The 18,509-nt window shown below is 41.7% G+C and overlaps 1 protein-coding gene across 2 annotated transcripts in view; it reads left to right on the top strand.

Annotated features, from left to right (window-relative positions):
* Positions 1–584: 584 nt before the first annotated feature.
* negr1 (neuronal growth regulator 1) overlaps positions 585–18,509 on the top strand; it is a 124,531-nt gene continuing 106,606 nt past the window's right edge. For both annotated transcript variants that reach the window (XM_062395596.1, XM_062395595.1), the window contains exon 1: positions 585–922. In XM_062395596.1, coding sequence (XP_062251580.1) covers positions 753–922 — 170 coding nt within the window. In that variant the 5' untranslated portion in view covers positions 585–752. The remainder of the gene's footprint in view (positions 923–18,509) is intronic.

Below are 18,509 nucleotides of genomic sequence, written 5' to 3'. Positions count from 1 at the left end.
TTTTTGCAGTTTCCCTTAATAGTGAATAATAAAAAGGAACTCCAAAACGACATCTTGATTGTATTTTGTGGAGCAGACCAACACATGTACATGGTTAACTGCTGCTCATTGGCACACGAGCTGCCGGTGATTTTCCCTTTTTGTGTTGTTGTTAAAAGAGAATTGAAATCTTTCTCAGAGTTTCCCTGAGCATTCGACTCCTGCGTCACCGTCCCCACCGAGCTCCATTTTTTTTCTCCGCCAAACGCTCATTTCCTTAAGGCGAAACGAACAAATAGTGGGGGTGGTTCTCCGGGTCGATATCTTTAATTGCTCCCGGGTCCTGTCGATACCTCCCAGTGTTACCGCTCCATCACGAGCCACTGGGAGAGGGGGTTGCCCGGGAAACGGCCGCATGGCAACAGGATCCGAGCCTGGGGGTTGTCTGCTTCGAGGTCTGCTCCCATTTCACAGCGCGTCTCCTCCTCACTAGATGGTGTGCGAGCCACTGGAGAGCTCACTTCAGCAGAGTGGCGGTGTGGGCTCCGCAGCATCCGGACCGAACTGAAGCGAAGGGAAAGTGCGCGGCGGAGCGTTTTTCTTCCACCGGGGCTGCAGAGGAGGGAGAAGTGTGGGAATTAAAACGCGCCGGGTTCTCGTCGAGGGTTTTTGTTTTTACCCATTTCTTTTCTAAAGCGAACCACCTCCCCCCCTTCCACCTGCTCCACACGGGTTTGTTTAGTTTTTTTTTTAGCAGACTTACTTGGGCTGCGATGGACATAATGACTGCGGTGCAGGACGCGTGTGTGTCCGGTCAGTGGCTCACTGCGATCATCCTCAGCCTGTGCTGCTTCCTGCCGTCCTGTCTGCCCGCCGGACAAACTGTGGACTATTCCTCGGTGGAGAATGTGGTCAGCAGACAAGGCGACACGGCTCTGCTCAGGTACACAAACAACACACACACACACACACACACACCGGACGAGCTAACACGCAACACAACTTTCTCCCGCTCTCACTCACTCGCTCCTCGGCGGGAGCTGAACCCAAGCACCGCTCTCTCCGGCTAACGCCGTTTTCTGTGAAGTACTTTGCGGGTTTCTCACTCGGAGCTCGCGGGGAACACACAATGGGTCATTTTCCCTCCATCCCCCCCGTCCCTGTTATTTTCGCCTGACAGGAGGAAGGTAGGGAGGGAGGGAGCTAGCGGAGGGGGGCTGGGAGAGGAGACGATCGGTGCAACGGCCGCCAAGCGGGATGCTGCTCCGGCGACAAGTGCACCTTAGCTCGGATGCTAGCGGCAAAGTTTTGTGAGACGCTTCCCCATTGTGCTCGTGCGCCAGCAGGGATTCACCAGTGCGTGTGCTGGGTTTTGGAAGCTGCTCTAAATGGGACAGCGTCGCTCCAGTTGCCACATTAACCCCCCACACACAAACACCAGCGCTTATGTAATGTCATCACAACATGTCCGTCACACAAGTGCTAAACAGGGATCACGTATGTTCGTGTGGATGTGTGGCATCCCGCTGGTTTATGTTGTGTGTGTGTTTGTGTGTTTTTGTTTTTGTGCGGTTGCTCAGTTTTTTCGGATGCACACTGTCATGTCGCAGTTTCAAAACGAGGCTGGAGAGTGTGTGTGGTCGCTGTACATCAGCAGCCGAGTTATGGCAGTGTCTCCCTCCTCCTCCTCCTCCTCCTCCTCCTCCCTCCATCCTCACCCCCTCCTCCCTCCATCACGCACGGTACGATGCCAGCTGCTCAGGTACATAAACTGTCACGGGCGTGGTTTGGACCCATACACTACAGAGCTAAGAAATGCAAAAATAACATTTATCATCAAAACGTTCCCCTGACGCTGAGACCACATTGTACTTTTCGAAAATATGATCGACTGCATACTTTAATTGACATTAATCGGCATGATCCATCCCAGTGTCTCGTGAAAACACTCAAACTCTTTTTGTGTGTACACAAAGTACACACAAAAAGAAGCAAACTCTTTGGAGGACTCTGATAATATCTTGTTCTCTCCCATATCAAATATCCGCTGTGACGGCTGTGAGGAAAGGGCTGAGCGGGGAGGCTCACCCAATTTCAATATGAATTCTGTGGATGTTGACTCTGAGAGGTTCTGGGCGTGGACCTGAATACAGAGCAGCCAACTGTCTAAAGTTCCACTCAGTGTGGCCTTTTAGTCGGTGTTGCCTCCTGCTTGATCGTTAAAGAGGGGAGTTGTGTCTGTGACGTAAGGTCATCGTCTTTGGCGGCACGGTGATGGGCGTCTCATTATGACCATACGTTGGTGCTCATGGCAGAATTACCTTGGCAACAGCTGAGGGGGTACTCACTATTTTTAACATGTTCCCTTTGTGCCCGAGGGCCGTCCCATCAAATAGACTTCCACCTCCGACTGTCTCTTTAGTGGGGGCGTCTAATTCCCTGGTGTCAATCTGGGCTGGCTGTGATCAGCGGCAGAAGCTTTGCCTGAATCCTGATGGTTTATTGGGCCAGAGATTATCCCTCTACTATGAATCAGCTCAATAAACACGATGCCTCCCGCCCCCTGAATAAGGCAACAAACTCCACAGGCGGGTCATTGCCTCAGTAAATGCTGTGTAGAAAATCGAGGAAATGGTTGGGGTAAACACTCTGAAGACGCTTTCATCGCCTCTCTCTCATAGCTAATTAATGGTTTATTCAAAACTCGCTGTAACCATTGACTGGATTTGTTTTCACTCATGTGAATGCTGCCAATGTGATGTTTTCAGTTCGCTTGCACCTGCTGACCTGATACAGATTTTAAGCCTGTAAAACAGCTCTACTTCTTCCTCTGTGTGCATCTAATTGCAAAACACTGTCATCGCCCCAAAGTAATGACAAAGGCTTTGCCTGTCTTGGCAGAGTCATTTTCTCAGACCACAATCAAGCGTGGCTCTCTCTTTTTTCCTCCTTTGTTTTTTTTCATCTGCCTTGAGAGCCAACTCAGAGGGACCCAGTGCAGAAAACAATGGCTGTTTGTTGAGCTTCTCTTTGGTCGTGACCCCTGACTATTAGAAGACAATTTTGCCGTGCCCCGGAGCTGATAGCTGCCTAAAAAATGTGACCATTGTAAAATACTGACAAAACCCAGAAGCACGCAATTAGTCACTGCCTTAGGATTATGGAGTAGCTCCCGAGAGGCACGTCCGCTGTCATATGTTCATTTCCCTCTTCACTTCTTCGTGCTGCATTACTGCTGCTCTGATTCATGTCAGGCAGTTTGTCCACATCTATTAAACGATTTCTGCTTCTCACACTGCAGGTGTATCATCAACCTTTTAATCTCGTTTGGTTACTTAAAAGCAAAGCCAATTCCGCCTTTAACAAAATGCCCGTTGTATTTGAAATGATTCGTCCTGCCTCTTCAAAGCCTCTTACACGGTTACATTCAAGTTGTGCACATATGCTGCCTCTTTTTACATAGCTGCAAATCTGTAAGCCTCCATAGGGAGCACATTGCTCAGAGGAGTTGCACATCTCTTTTCTTCCCCACCCTGTTACACAGGTTTCATATCAGTTTGATTCAGATGAATACACCTTGACTCTACCCTGTAAATGACTCATCTGGCTCTGAATTTAAAGGGAACAGCAGGATGCAAAGACAGTTCCCCATGCTGTCTGGAAACACATGGTAACAGTGGCAGCCTCTTCCACATGGTTAAGCAGCTGTAATAAACAGCAAAGAGCTTTTCACTGTAAATTTAATCCGAAGAGACTGAAATCTGAACCACGATTACAATTTGCAGTACTATTTTTAAAGTTTGTTTTACCTTTTTATCTAAATGCTCTGGGCTCAGTACATGAAAGGCTGTTTTCCTATTATACCGGTGAAAAATGTACAATATGATGAAAACTAGACTAAAAGTACACTTGAGATTTTACATTCTACCTCGGGAAAAAATAGAAACAATGCAAATAAATACGGAGATGGGCAATACACAGCAAGGCTAGGCAGCGATCCAAGCTTATTTTTGTAATTCAGTTTGACAGTTGGGCCTCAGCGACAAAATAAGGTCCGCCCCACAGGCCTTAGTCTCTGTAATGGTGCAAAATTGACCTGTCACTGGTTTGAAAGTCTGGTATTCTTATAAATATAAAATCATTGCCTCACGTCAACGGACCAGTTGATGAAAATCTCTTCTGGCTGTACATGATTGTACTGGAGCAGAGTTTTCCAGCCTCACCCAGGACAGAAACGCCACCATGTATCATTTTCCTCAACTGTGTCATTATTATGGCTCTGAAAGGTCCTGACATTTACTATAAGCACTTGTGCCAGAGACAACATCTAGTTTAAATGGCCTGGTGCCCCCGCCCTAGCACAGATGCTACTAAGACAGAATGGAGGAATATTAAGTAGCTGTTCAAACTCCACGGGACACAAGTTAAAGGAGGAATTGTTGACTGTCTCCTTAACACAGACTATAAACATAGCTGATAAGCACCCTTTCCACTTTTTTGCATTTCAGCACTTTTTTAATTAGGCCACAGCCACTTCTGTTTAAAAAGTATAAGCAAGCTTGCTTCATCTCTCCAGCAGCTTGATTGGTGATGCAGCAGATAAACTGGGCTCTGAATACATCCGTTCTATCTGCACTTTAACAAACGTGTTCATGGGAAAACCTGACACTTCTTTTGAAATGTATGTGGGCACACCTGAGTCTGTCACCGCTAATTAAACGCCTAAATCCTCCTGCCTGTTTGTTGCATCACATGTTTAATGTAATCCGTTTTGCTGTCAGCACAACATTGTTGTCTTCCACAGTCACTCCACATCGCAGGATCAGGTGTTGGGCATGTCAACTGACCTAATTTTTGGTTAGTGAATAGACGCTGTCATTCGATGAAGTGGGGTTGTTGTTGCGGAGAGAGGGGCTCTCCGCTAGATATATGCACATAGAGATATTACTTGTGTTGAGAAAATTATACGGTTCTAGGTCCAAATAATCCGACCTTTCCTTTGTAACAGTAGAAAGCAAGCATATTGCTAATATCAAGGCCTATCTCTTCTTGCCCAAGGGAAGCCAGCTATACTAAAGTATTCATCAGATTCATTACTCTGGCATCCATTCTTAATAGATGAGCTTTAGTACAGATGGACGTTGGACAAGTTGACATGCCAGAGCAAGGGCTAGAAAGCCTTTCTATGTAGCCACCGCCATTACACCTCTAGTTATCCTCCTCCACAGCATCCAATTGAAACTCAAAGACCATCATGGCTTGTTTTAAGTAGTCGTCCAGTTTGTGCAGCCTCATGTCTTTAAATGAATACATGCAAAGCTACAAAGATATTTATGAAAGGAAGTGTCATCCAAAAAACAGTGTCTGCAATTTTAATTTCAAGGCCTGTTCTAATAAACAATCTTTTGAAAGTCAGACTTCAGATTTCTCATCAGCAATGAGAAATGTCTTATATCTGTTTTGGTTTGTTGTGTCGAGTTTAAAAATATCCAGTAAATGCAGAATGATATCACTCATAAGACAAATCCAAGGGTCATTGTAGCATTGTCACAGTTCATATTTGGTTCAAAAGTAAGATGCATGTGTTTAACTGCACTCATAGCAGGTTTACAGAGATCCATACTTGTAAATAACAACCTGCATGCAAGCCATATTTGCACACTGTAAATCATTTCAAAATGGATTACCTTCATGGTCATCATTTGCCAGGCAAGTCAATCCATTGTACTCTCTAAAAACCCTGCATTTCTATTCCTAATATATATTTCAATTACCACTAAAGTGATTTAGAGTCCTGATAAATTAAAGCCCTAAATGAAAATGCTTTTTTTCAAGGGAAATCCTTTCGAGGGAAACAGATGCTATTCTAGCTTTTAAAGCATCTCTCTAATAACTACAATTATAGGGGATATGGAAAATGATTTGGGGTGGAAAATTGAGCTTTTTCCCATTCTGAGTTGTGAACATCCACGTAATTGCAATAATTCCACGGCAAAATCACAGAGGAGTGTTTTTGTTTTGTGAGAAAGCTATAAGCTTCAAAATTAAACTTGACAGACAGTGACTGGAGAGGCTATAACAGGTTATCTTTCAGGCAATTTTAAAGTGAAGTTACTTGAAACTGAATTTTTCAGTTACATGTCTACTGGGAGACTTATCTCTTTTTCACATCACTGACTGCTGGGCTTGGAAATAGTTTACGATTTAAATTGAATGAAAAGCTTTGATTTGTCCCCTAGTTACAAGTGTATTTGTTACACAGGTGTGAATACGGGAATTGGATGTTTTTACAGAGTACTGATAAATCAGATCGTTGACATACATTTTCAACAAGCTGGATCAAAAATAAACCTGTTTCTATGATATAGTATAGTCTGCTTTGTTAGCGTATAGTATATAATCTGTAGAGTATATATCGTCTTTTGAATTACAAGATGAAGCTCATCTCTCTGACAAATATTCCTGTGAGCAATTTGTTTTTACCGGCTCTTTTGTTGAACAGTGTACAGCCTTTTCTGTTCCAAATCATTCGTCAACATTTGCTGCCTTTCATCACAGAGAGATGAAATGAATCCTCAGAGCCCCTTCAATTAAACCTCTTAATCAATCAGTTAGCATCTCCTTGTGTTTCATGATAATTAGTCTTCTCTGACAACATGTCGTATTCTCATACGTGCCTCCTTAGTTAAGCTAAGTAAAAAAAAACTGTCTTGGTATGCTTCTCATGTCAGCAGGTTATAGACAAAACTTGCTGACATCAGATGTTCGAGCCTGAGCGTTGGTAAAGCTTTGAAAGAACGAGTGCAGTCACAGGGGTGGTACACTTTGCTTGGTATGCTGAGCATGGAAATCACCCCAACCTTTAGAAAGCTTCTGGGAAACATGAAATTTCCTGCATGTACTTTATATCTCCCTACCCGGTAAGTATAATCATAAATCTCTGAATTCAGCCCTGCTGAGTCCAAGTGAGAAGCTGGAGCTGTCATGCTGCCGATGGTTTGATTGATTGATTGATCAATTGACACTGATATAATATTAATCATTTTTGAATGTTTTAAGATTTTCCCTGTGGGGCTTAGTTGCATAAGTTGGGGATTGAATGATCTTCTGTGAGATAGCCTCTCAGGGTCGAGCGGTTGATTACATTATCTTCAATAAAAGATCTTTATGTGTGAGCATGAGCTGAGGTTCGAGGGACCACAGGTAAACATTACTTGACCCTGTGGGAATAACAAATCACAAGTGTTGACACATGGTTATCTTAGTGATGCCCTTTGGTGAATTAAAACCATCTATAAGGATTTCAGCTCACTAGATGGCTATAGAAATCAAAGTGTCTTATCTTTGGTTTACACATGGAGAGCTTTCTAGTGGACGGATTTCCTTCCAGGGAGTCATGTTTTCTGAGTTAGAAACAGTAAAACCAGTTTACCTTACTGTACACCGCATGTTGAATGTGATATATGACCTCACATCATCTTCAAATTTGAGATCCTGTCCATTACTTTACCAGATGCAAAGGTCCTCTGATTGCAGCATCGTATTAGACATTAACTGTATTTCCCCACTGTACCAGATAGTCTGAGAAATCAATCAGGGGAATTCTCCAAATGTGCAAATGATTGACTGTAATATCTATTTTATTATGGGACTCACTCATGTATTCACGATGGCAGGTCTCTCACAATTGATTAGAAACTCCATCGGCCAAAGGATGTAGGCATTGTCATAAGTCTTTTGGTTCTGTGTTGGCATAGCTAAAATATTTTAATTGGAGTCGCTCTGAGCAGGTTTTTTGTTTTTTTCTCTGTTACTCTCTCTGTCATCTGCATAATGAGTGTGTGGATTTCCGACTGCTGTAAATGTTAGTTGGAGCCGAGTAATTGGAGAGTCTGCAATGGTAATTATTAGTCAATGGAGAAAGAAGCAGTGAAGCAAATCAATATCACTGAGAATAGTGCCACGTTTTTTCCCCAGTGTGGTCAGGAGTTAAGGTAAGAGAAGTGTCATGCTACACAGAGATGAATAAAAGCTCATTTATGAGACTAATTAATTCATATTTTTTCAAAGTTATGCACTGTAAATGTCCATAGTGTATGGGTTGGAGTGTGAATTAAAAACCGGAGCCTATTTCACTGAATGCCTTTTTATTCAATTTTGTGGTTGATGAAAAGCAGCCATGAAAAATGCCCCTATTTGAGACCTACTGATTAGCTGTAGTTTCATGACAGTGTATTAACTCTTTGCTTTTATGGCACAGATGGCACAAATGGTTTGTTACTGTAGAATAATCCAATTAAATGGAGCAAAATCTGTTGTTGCTCAAGTGGAATTTAAAACAGTCCCCTAAGCACTTGACTTATTATGGGAACACAGAACACTATAATCAGTCACAAAGGTTAGAACAGTGATATTGAAAATGCCTGCAACCTCCATTGTTGTATAGTATGTTTAGCACTAATGTGTATTCAGGACCATGTTTAACTAGCCGCTATGAAAGGATTTTGTCGTTAGTTTATCCGTTGATATTATTGTAATTTTTGCCACAACAGAACACGCAAAAGATTGATGGTTTAAGAAAAATGTTGACATTAATAGGCTGTCACACTTTGTCCTGACCACACCAGGGCAGGGTCAGTGTCTCAATCTGTGCTCATGTTAAACAGCAAATTCATCAAATGATCTGTACGACTGCCATTCAATAGGATTCTTATTTTTTAGACTGAGACTTGCTTTTCATAATGGGAGTTTGATTTCTCCACTGATCTCCGCCTCTGTCTGACTCTCTCTTTCAGTTTTATCTCGTAGGCACCTATTTTTGCTCTTTCTCCCGGCAACTCTCTGTTCCTTAAAGGTTGTGTAAGCGATTCTAATCCAGGACAGATTTTGTGAAATTCATTGAGTCTCCTCAGAGTCCCCCAGCAGTCCCTTATGTGTTCCTACAGAGCCCAGGCTCTATGAATGTGAAATAAACAAAGTGGCTTGGACTGCACCACAAGACTATTGAATCAACAGAGAGCGTTCAAGCGTGTGCACAGGTCTAAGGAAAGAAGAGGGGAAGATGGAAGATGAGGGAAAATAGAGTAATCAGAGGGAGAGATGGTCAATCTTGCACAAACTAATAGAAAGTGTTAATTTAAGGATTGAATGGGAAGATCAGAGTGTAGTTTACCCTTCCATTGCCACCAGACTGTGTGGATTTCAATGGCATTAATTTCACTGCAGGCAAGACCAGTGGTGACATTTGGGGAAACATGTCTTAAAAACAGGAAAATAAAATGTCTTTAAAGGACACAAACCATTTGAGTGCCGGGCCTGAGATTCAACCCAGTGCTCTAGGCACTCGGAAACAATGTGGTGGTCTGTTGTGTCAGAGGCAGCACTGAGATCTAACAACATTCAAACTGTGCAGTGCTTCATGGGAAGCAGGTAGCAGCACATCCTTTCACTTTGATAAGATGCTCTAAATTTAACCACTGTATTTGTGTTATTGTATTTTGTATTTTATTGGGTTAGGAATCCATCAGGAATTTGCAGGTGAAGCTTCTGAATGTCCACCTGCAGTGTAGGGGTGTATTTGTTTTTTTCATTGAGTTAAAATATCAACCATCTTTCTTCAGAATGGCTTACTTCACCTTTAATTGCATCTAAAGTTAAGAAGTCAAAAGCAAATGTAGTTGTGGCCATTCTGTCTGTAGTACTTTGTCCGTATTTTAGCCATCAGATATTCTGGTCTGTGTCTTATACAGCTGTCAACTTTTTCTGCAACTTGTGCTCATTTAATCAGCTTTTTTGGTCACATTCGACCTCATCCTTCTTATTTTACTAAATACATGGACACAATAATAATAATCATCTGAATAAAACACTGCATGTAAATAGTATTTTCCATTTTCTAAATACCTTAATATGAAAAAGGTCATACTTAAAATTAGCAATAAATTGAGAAATGTTTTTTCCAACTTTACCGCATTATGTAGACATGCTAACATCTTAGTTTTATTTTGCAACATACACATACAGAATATATCCACTTCTTGACAATGGATGCCCTGGGTTTGTGAGGAAACAAGATGGCTGGCACTATAAAAATGGATTGGCAAGCCATGTCTTTTGAAATATCAACACCATTACCATACTTTAATACAGTTAATTAACTGTTTCACAATATGAATCGGTCAAAATTCAGATTGTCCTCAATAGTTAAAGCTTTGATTATGAGCATCCATAATGCCAACTTTACAGTACAGCATGAAATACACCTCGGATAGGTTCTCTGTAGTCATGTCTTGTTCTGTTCTCCTCCTAATACACAGTGAGCATTTTGAAAGGGGGGATTACAGCTCCAAGCTAATTAGCATCCAGCCCTGGGAACTACAAATAATATGTGTCTAGATAATACAGTGTATGAAGCTACCTTACCTCTGTCATGTTCAAATGTGCATGCTGATTGTGGGATTTAATAAACAGACAGACTGTACTGTATTGTGTGACACAGTAAGGTGCCACATTAGCACATCCCTGAGACATGCAATCAGTTTCCAGCGCCTGCGGTACGTTCTACTATCTCTAAAAACCTCAGTTGTCTTAAGTGGAAGTGCATGGGCCATTGCTTTCTGCCATAAACCTCCATCCGGGCTCCTTCTTTGATTCCAACACAATGCCCCTGCTGCCATCCTCTCTGTGCATTCTGGATGTTGCTTTCATGTCAGAATATTCACCCTCATTTTGCCACTGCCATTGCTAATGGGTAGTCTTTTCAAAGCCTGGAGAGGATAACCTGTCATCCTTGTTTTCACGGCCACCACAGGCCATTCAACAAGTTCAAAAGAGAAAAAAGTCTGCAATGCAGTTTTTGTGAGGTTAGTCGTTGATGTTTTGTTCCGTATCTGCCATCACAGGCAGAGCTAAATGTGGGAGCAGGTGCTGAGCTGAATGACTTCAGTGGCATGTACTGCTCACTTAAGGGGATATCTGAGCCAGATGCTTTATTTTGTTGTGTTTATGCTGAAGCTAGTGTTCCACAATAAAAGAATGTGGGGGTGGGGGTTGTTCTTGAAACCATGGCATTCCTGGAAATAACTGCTTTCACTATTAATTGTGGCGTGTTTTCTGATTTTCTCATCAGATCCGTTGACATGTAAAACAACCACCTGCAAAACAGCCATATCCTCTGTGACCGACCAATGTGGCCATTCAGAGATGATGATGTTTACATTCTCTGTGGATGCCAATAGTTTTTCTGGTTTCCACCCGACAGTATTGGCTGGGTATTACTTTCCTGGGAACAATATGATTCACCTTGAGGAAGCAGCAGTGGTTGATTTGATTGTAAGACTGCGGGAGAGGGAAATCATGTGCATTTCAGAGAAAGTAACACTGATGAGGAAATATTTTCAGGTAGTGTAGTGCATATCGTTATGAGACAGAAGCTCTATAATCACAAGTGTTTACAGTGAAGCACAACCAAGGTTTCTCTTTCTCTCTGTACATTACAAGAGTGGTGTCTTACACATACATGTAATCATCTGACACAAGGTGATCGTGACACTTATGCGGTTATTCATATTTTAATATGTGTGCTCGCACAAGCTAAAAGAGCAAGAACTTTAGAATCAAAAGAAAGGCGTGGTCTAGTGGCAGAAACTTGGACTATGGGCAGAGAAGGTCTCTGGTTCGTCCCTGGTTCGATTCCACGGAGAGACAACAAAAGATGAACCTGGATTGATCTGTCCAAAAATCCAACCCGCTGTACATGGCTGCTCACTGCTCTGTGTGTCCTGCACCAGATGGGTTAAATGCAGAGGTTAAATTGACCTACCATTGCATGAGTGTGTTGTGCATGTGTTTGGTATAAATAAACGTATCTTAATCTATCTTAATGAGATAATAAGGAAAAGTGAATGTGCAGTGAAAAACAACTATGGACATTGATATAATGATGTTGCAGAGCACTGCAGGAATTCCCCAAAACTATTATTTTAATCAGGAGAGACTTGAAGAGGAACAAAATAGAAATTTAAGTCATATTAATTTCTAAATTCGTTGTGAACAGGAAAAATCGACTTTGCTGCTTGAAAGTAGATCACAACAGGAAGCAGTACTATGAGTTTTTTTAATTTATTACGTAGAAAACTCCCCGGGGCATCGACACTGCTGGTGATGAGGAGGAGCAGAGCTCAAAGTCTTTATAAGAGGAATCATGTGATCTGAGGACACATGGCAACGGGATGGGCGCTACTGAAATGACAGTGAGGTTGTGATTGGATGAGACATGAATGAAGGTGGAACTTGTTTATTGATTAGAAAACTGTACAGGGAGATTGTCTCCCTGACTAAGTGATGTTAAGGGACTCCACACAAAAAAGTATTTTCTTATCATCTAACCCCACTCAGATTTGATCAATTATGTGACCTGAGTTCTTCCCACAGTCCACTACAGCAATGGTATTGTAACATATTTGAAGAGTGAACACAGATTTCCCTATTTGTTCAGTGAGTTATTTTGGTTCCAGGGGAAATGTTGTAGTTTGGGAGCTTGAAATAATGGCCATCTAAGATTGGGTTATAATATAAATATAAATATACAATTATCATAATTGCTGATTTCAAAATCCTGAGTGATGTTTCGAAAGAATGACGAACAAAGAAATAAGTCAGTATCAGTCACTCCTGTTGTCCTCCCTCTGCTGCTGCTGGGATTTAAAGCATGCAGGTACTCTACTGTTAGAGAGAGAGAGAGAGAGAGAGAGAGAGAGAGAGAGAGAGAGAGAGCGAGGGGGGGGTCTTGAGGTCATCTCAGGCGACTTCATTTGCCCAATCTACAACGGAGACTGCTTCCTGATTGGGCCTCTTTGGGGTGGATGTTACTAAATCTTACTTTGTGGAACACTTCCATCATTGACATTCAAGTCAATATCACGATAATTACCTTGATTGCAATTACTGAACTATTATTTTATTGCATCATTTTTTTTAAACATTACCCTCATAGTTCTCTGACAAGGTCTGCATTGGAAATATGCTGAACTGTTAAAGCTGGAATATTTTTTCTGATGAAGAGCATTTCTGTGTGATTTTAATATAATTTAAAGAAACTCAAAGATGGACTATAAATAACTTTTTCAAAGAGTTGGGTCTCTCTTTGAGTCTCTTTTTCAAACGCTTCTGGAGCTGCCTTCGTGTGCTGTCGAAAAAACATGACATTACACAAAGTACAACCAAGCTGAAGTCTCCCTGTGTTTACAGTTTGCCCATTTACTAAAGCAAAACAGGGTTTGAACAGTTTTTTTTAACATACTTTTAATTAATAACTCGTGTATCATTAAATAGTCATCAGTGTTGTGTTTGATTGCAGTGTTATTTATACACATCCTCCTGTCCTCCTGACGTCCTTGAACTCACCAGCTGCAGGTGTGCTAGCTCCACAGCGAGTCCCCTTTGATCAGTGGACCTCGGCCACACTGGCTGTGGTTGCACCACGGATTGGCTTGGTTTTCATTTGGCCACTGCCTGTGTGAACAGCAGACAACTGCAACACGCAGCAGTACATTTTTTCCAGATACATTATTCAAAACTCAGATGTGGACTAAAATAAATAAAACATTTATAAAGAGTTAGAAATATGAATTTGTGCTACAAGAGAAAAAGATGATTTTTCCACTCAGAGATATTGTGTTGACAGATTTATTCAAATTCCACTAAACTTTGCCTAATGGATCATTTTAGCACACAAGAAGTTTTATCGACAACATGTCTTAGAAATGACTTGTATAATAGTTGAGAATTAAAAAGGACAAAGTTAAGATGTGAGAGGTCGATGACAGAATGATACGTGGTCATGATATCACACCCAGGAGTATTCTCTGCATTGTTGTTAGACCCATAACTATCAAAGAAAATCACTAGAAGAAAGGACTCCAGAAGAGGAGAACTGCTTATGTGTATATATATATAGAGACCAAGTTTGGAACAAAGTAACTTTCAACAAGTCTCCTGCAATCCAAGAGGTTGAATTTCCCTATAAGCCCTGACACTTGACATTGACAGAATTGGGTTTTCTGGCTACAAGACCTATTTATTTACATGCTGTGTCACTTTCTGTTTTCCAGCTACCATGGAAATGGACAAATAAATTGAAAGCTTTTCTAAAAATATCACAAGTATTGGGCCACCTTTTTAAAACACACTTGAGTGACTCACACATTCTGCATCAGTCTTTCAGGGGTATGTGTGTCAGCAATGAAATGGCAGTCCCTACAGTATATACTGGTGGGTGCTTTTGACATAACTATATCTAAATATGAAGCTATAGTACTTTTCTCTGTGTTGGTAAAGATTGACGTCGTTGAACGAGACATTACATCGTTTATCTGACAGTGAGGAAACCGTTTCTGTGAGTAAATCTTCAGAGCACTTCATATTTACCTCTTTCTCCAAAGTGATTTTTATTTTCTGCGATCAGCACGAATGTGCACTTCTTGTGTGTCAGCTCAGCGGCTGCTTGGCCGACTAAATTATTCCACAGATATATTTTTATCTCACAGTTTATAATAGGGGAAATACTGTATACAGCTTCATGAATAATTCATGCAGGCATTCCTTTGTAGAGATTAAAAAAATGGAATAAGAATAATTCATGGTGTAAGCTTACATAAATAGTTTCAGGAACAGCTAATCAGCTAGCTGGCCAGTCCAAGGCACGGCGGTTTCCTTAAGTTCTGAGTTCATCTTCAGAAGGTGCTTCTTAAGCCTCGCATGAGAGCTGGCAAGGAAATAAATTCAAAGGCTGCTGTCCAAATCATATCCACCTCCTCATCATTTAACTTAATATGATTTTCTCTTGGACGTGACACACTGCAGCCTCTCATGGGTTAATTTGCCACTGAGGAAGTGACAGGCCCTAATTATACTGTTTGGGTGCCGAGATACACTTAAACATGACCAATTACGTAAAGAGTTAAAAGCAGAGGAGAAAATAAGTGTAATAATGAGAAGAGAAAAAAAGAAAAGAGAAAAAGGATTTTAGAAAGAAAAGAACGTTTGTAGGATTTTACGTTAGAGATAGTACTCGGAGGGAGAAAATGGCAGTAAACGTTCTACCGACTTGTTTCGATATACTAATCAAATTTAGAGGCACACAGTGTTTTTTTTTTTTTTTTACACAATACTCCTTGCTCTCACCAACTGCATAGATCAGTCATGCGTCACTGCACAGCAACAATTCCTCACCCTCATAAGCTGAACCTTTATCCTTCATTGAAACCCCGCAAACATACAGCAGACTGTTATTAGGTGTCCTTCTAACCATATGGTTTGCCAGCTTAGTAATTGCCTGAACATTGCGGATAAACTCATGATCTGAGCGTGGCATTCTGTTGAGTAAACTGTTCTAAAGGACACCAGCCTTCTGTTTATGCCGCTCTAACCCCTCTGGGCCCTAAATGGATTAATGATCCCGAGGTTGTCAGTTCAAATGCAGGCGAAGAGGATACAGCTGATGTGTCCTTGAGCGAGGCTTTTAATCTAAATTGTGTCAGTTAATATCCATCTTCATAAATGCATTACACACATAGCATGCGTTATGTAAGTCCCCCCCAATGGAGTCAGGGGAAACAAACACTGTGAGCCCCCCCATAGCACACCTTGGCCTGCAACACAGTCCCGGGGAATATCGAGTGGCTGTTTTCTGGACTGCATTGCTATGTCGTTGTTTGGAGTCACTGTCATAATGCATTCTGTGCATTGATGCCATATTTTACAGTTGGATAAACATAATTCCAGTGTTCCAAAGTGGTGGTCAAAGGTTCTCCATTTAAGTCAATAATAGGGCTATTGGTGTTCACCTCGGTGCCTGGAAATTGTGCAATGTGCACTACACAGTAAACAGGACAATGGTGCACTGCTGAAATGCTGGGGGCTTGTGGGCAGTGCTTAATCAGAACAGCATAGCTTTTCTTAGTGGGTGGTTTGCTAACTCTGGGACCCCACATACACAGAAAGGGGGAGTTTTCAGGGTTGCCCAATTAGTGCTAAAAAGTGTAGCAGTGTGAGAGTGTGTCAGGAGGCAAGTGTGCACCAGAGGAGGCGTGTCATCAATCATCACTCCAGCTCCCGGCTTGTTCCAACCCTTTTCCCTATTTGGCAGCAGGGGAAAGTAGGGGAGCAGAGAGAGTGACAGTGGCTCGCCGTTTCCAGGAATGTCAACAGAGCACGCTGAAACAGACTGCTGAAGCCTGGGCGACGAGAAAAGCTGATTTATTTCTCTTCTGATCCGTTTTTATCAGATTTTATTGTAATATTTCCCAGAGGTAGAGACAGAGCGTTTCATTAAATATGAATGTAGTTTGTCTCGTGCTTTGATGTTCACCTGAAACATGATGAAAAAGTGGCTGATAAATGATATAGCCTCGCACTGCAATCTGCTGAAGCTTTAACAGCAACAACAGTGTAATGCAGCGTTCACGTTTCTCCCTTCATAGAAAATGAATAATTTTCACAATCAAGTTGATGTGTTTTGTGGCTGAGCCTGAGGCCGGGACACAGCCAGTGATTGATCCATGGCTGGTTAGGCAGTTGGTAGTTCTAATCTTTTCTCATAAAATCAATAAACAATCAGAAATGTCTAATGTTAGCTAGTCATCTGTTATTGATAGTTGGCCAGCAGTAACCCACTGGTACCGTTGCCCCAAAACGGTAATTATATTTTGTGTGAACTCAACATTAGGTCTTGGGACTTGACTTGGGAACATTGACTGTATGGGTGGACCAGCTAAAATATGCCGGGTGTGGATTCACTAGTCTCAGGTGTCAGTCATGATGTTTCATCACCACCAATATGTTGGAATGTGTCCAAACCACTAACATGGAGGGATCTGGGTTTATGACCTACACTGCCTCTAGACACCAGCAGGCAATCAAGACATTTGGCTGCCTTTTTGGGAGCTGTCATGTTACATGCTAATCTTCTTCTTCTTCTAAATACACAGTCTTCTAAATACACAGTCTATTCTCAGGACTTGACGTTTACAACACCCACAGTTTTGAAGTTCAGTTCTTTTTTTCTATTTACTTTTTTTTTACAATTGCACTGTTGGGGAAATCAGAAATTATTGGCAGTTTTGGGCTCTTAACAAGATTAACTCTACATAAACATACTCAACATGAAAAATAAAATAAACTTTTTTCGAAAAAATCACTTGTGCAACTTGATCTGAAAAGGAATTTTACGACAGACGATGAAATGTCACACCTTGTGCTTTGTATGTCTGGTCACCGCCGTCACCAAACACTGTCGTCCTGTGCCAGGATCTATTTTACATTCAACCTGTCAAATGTTTACGCTGAATCCCTTCCCTCTTGTGTCATCTGGGTATAAACCAACAATTCTTCCTCTGGTTTAACACTGACACATTGTGCGACACTCGCTCAGAGACTTGTAATGTTTCCAAAAATGGGTACTTAGCTCTGTAAGGAGGGTATAATGATAATGACACTTCATCATCATATGAAATGCCTCTCATTTAGGGAGTCTTCTCACCGCTTTGTCCCTTTCTTGACAGTGTCAGTACCAGATGATGAAAGCGTAGAAAATCTTCCTCTGAATACTATCTTTGAGGCTTTTTATCATGTGTGCAACTTCTAAAAGCCCCATACTTTCAGATTAAGATAATGGTTATAGTCCTGGCATGATGAGGTTCATTTTATGCCCTCCATGCTATAGCAGAATATGTCCATGAGCAAAATGCTTTGAGGAAATTTCTCCCAAGGGAGGTGCACAGTAATATACAACAGGAAATAACAAAAACTGCCCTCACATAGAGCAGAGAGGCAGCAGCAGTGATAGAGAGAATAAAGTGGGATGATAATGTGTCTGCAGTTATGGTTTAATTCAACCTTTCAAAATATCTGCATGCCCAAATGGGTCCTTGTGGACTAGAATATATCAAGTCCAGGTTTGCAGACATGATGTGGCCTGTGGCCTAGTGTCCAACTGTCTGACATCCACCCTTCATAAACGAGTCATCAACATTAGCTGAATTGTGTAATTAAGTTTTTGTCCCTCCACTGGAGCAATATTTCATCACTCACAAATGACCCTCGACAACATTATCTTGAAGTTAATGTCCACATGACATCTGTGATGACTCTACCACTCTCACTGGCAGGGGTATAAAATGTTATGGCACCAGTGGAGATGTCGTTTGTGTCTGGAAAATATATTTCTATGACAGCATGATGTCACAGAGACGGAGCCAGTTTTTTTTATGCCTGTGAGGTCAGAGTTCAGCTTCTATGACTGTGTTCAGAGAGCATGACTTCATAGCGGCACATGTTCTCGATAAACTGCCACACTCGTGGTGGGAGACTCGTGCTGTTTTAGACAAGAAGCGTCAGTAGGGGAGCCGAGCTTGGATCTATTCGTAATAACCACTTCTTTAAAGCGGCAGTCATGAAAGGCAGGGCTGACCTACACGCTGTAAGGAGGATTCTCGCTCCCTTGTTAGTGTGTACTGGTGGGGGATTGAGGT

The sequence above is a fragment of the Platichthys flesus genome, chromosome 9 (genome assembly GCF_949316205.1).
Source record: "Platichthys flesus chromosome 9, fPlaFle2.1, whole genome shotgun sequence".
NCBI lineage: Eukaryota > Metazoa > Chordata > Actinopteri > Pleuronectiformes > Pleuronectidae > Platichthys > Platichthys flesus.
The sequence above is the reverse complement of the archived record's forward strand: the minus strand, read 5'-3'. Positions and strand labels throughout refer to the sequence as shown.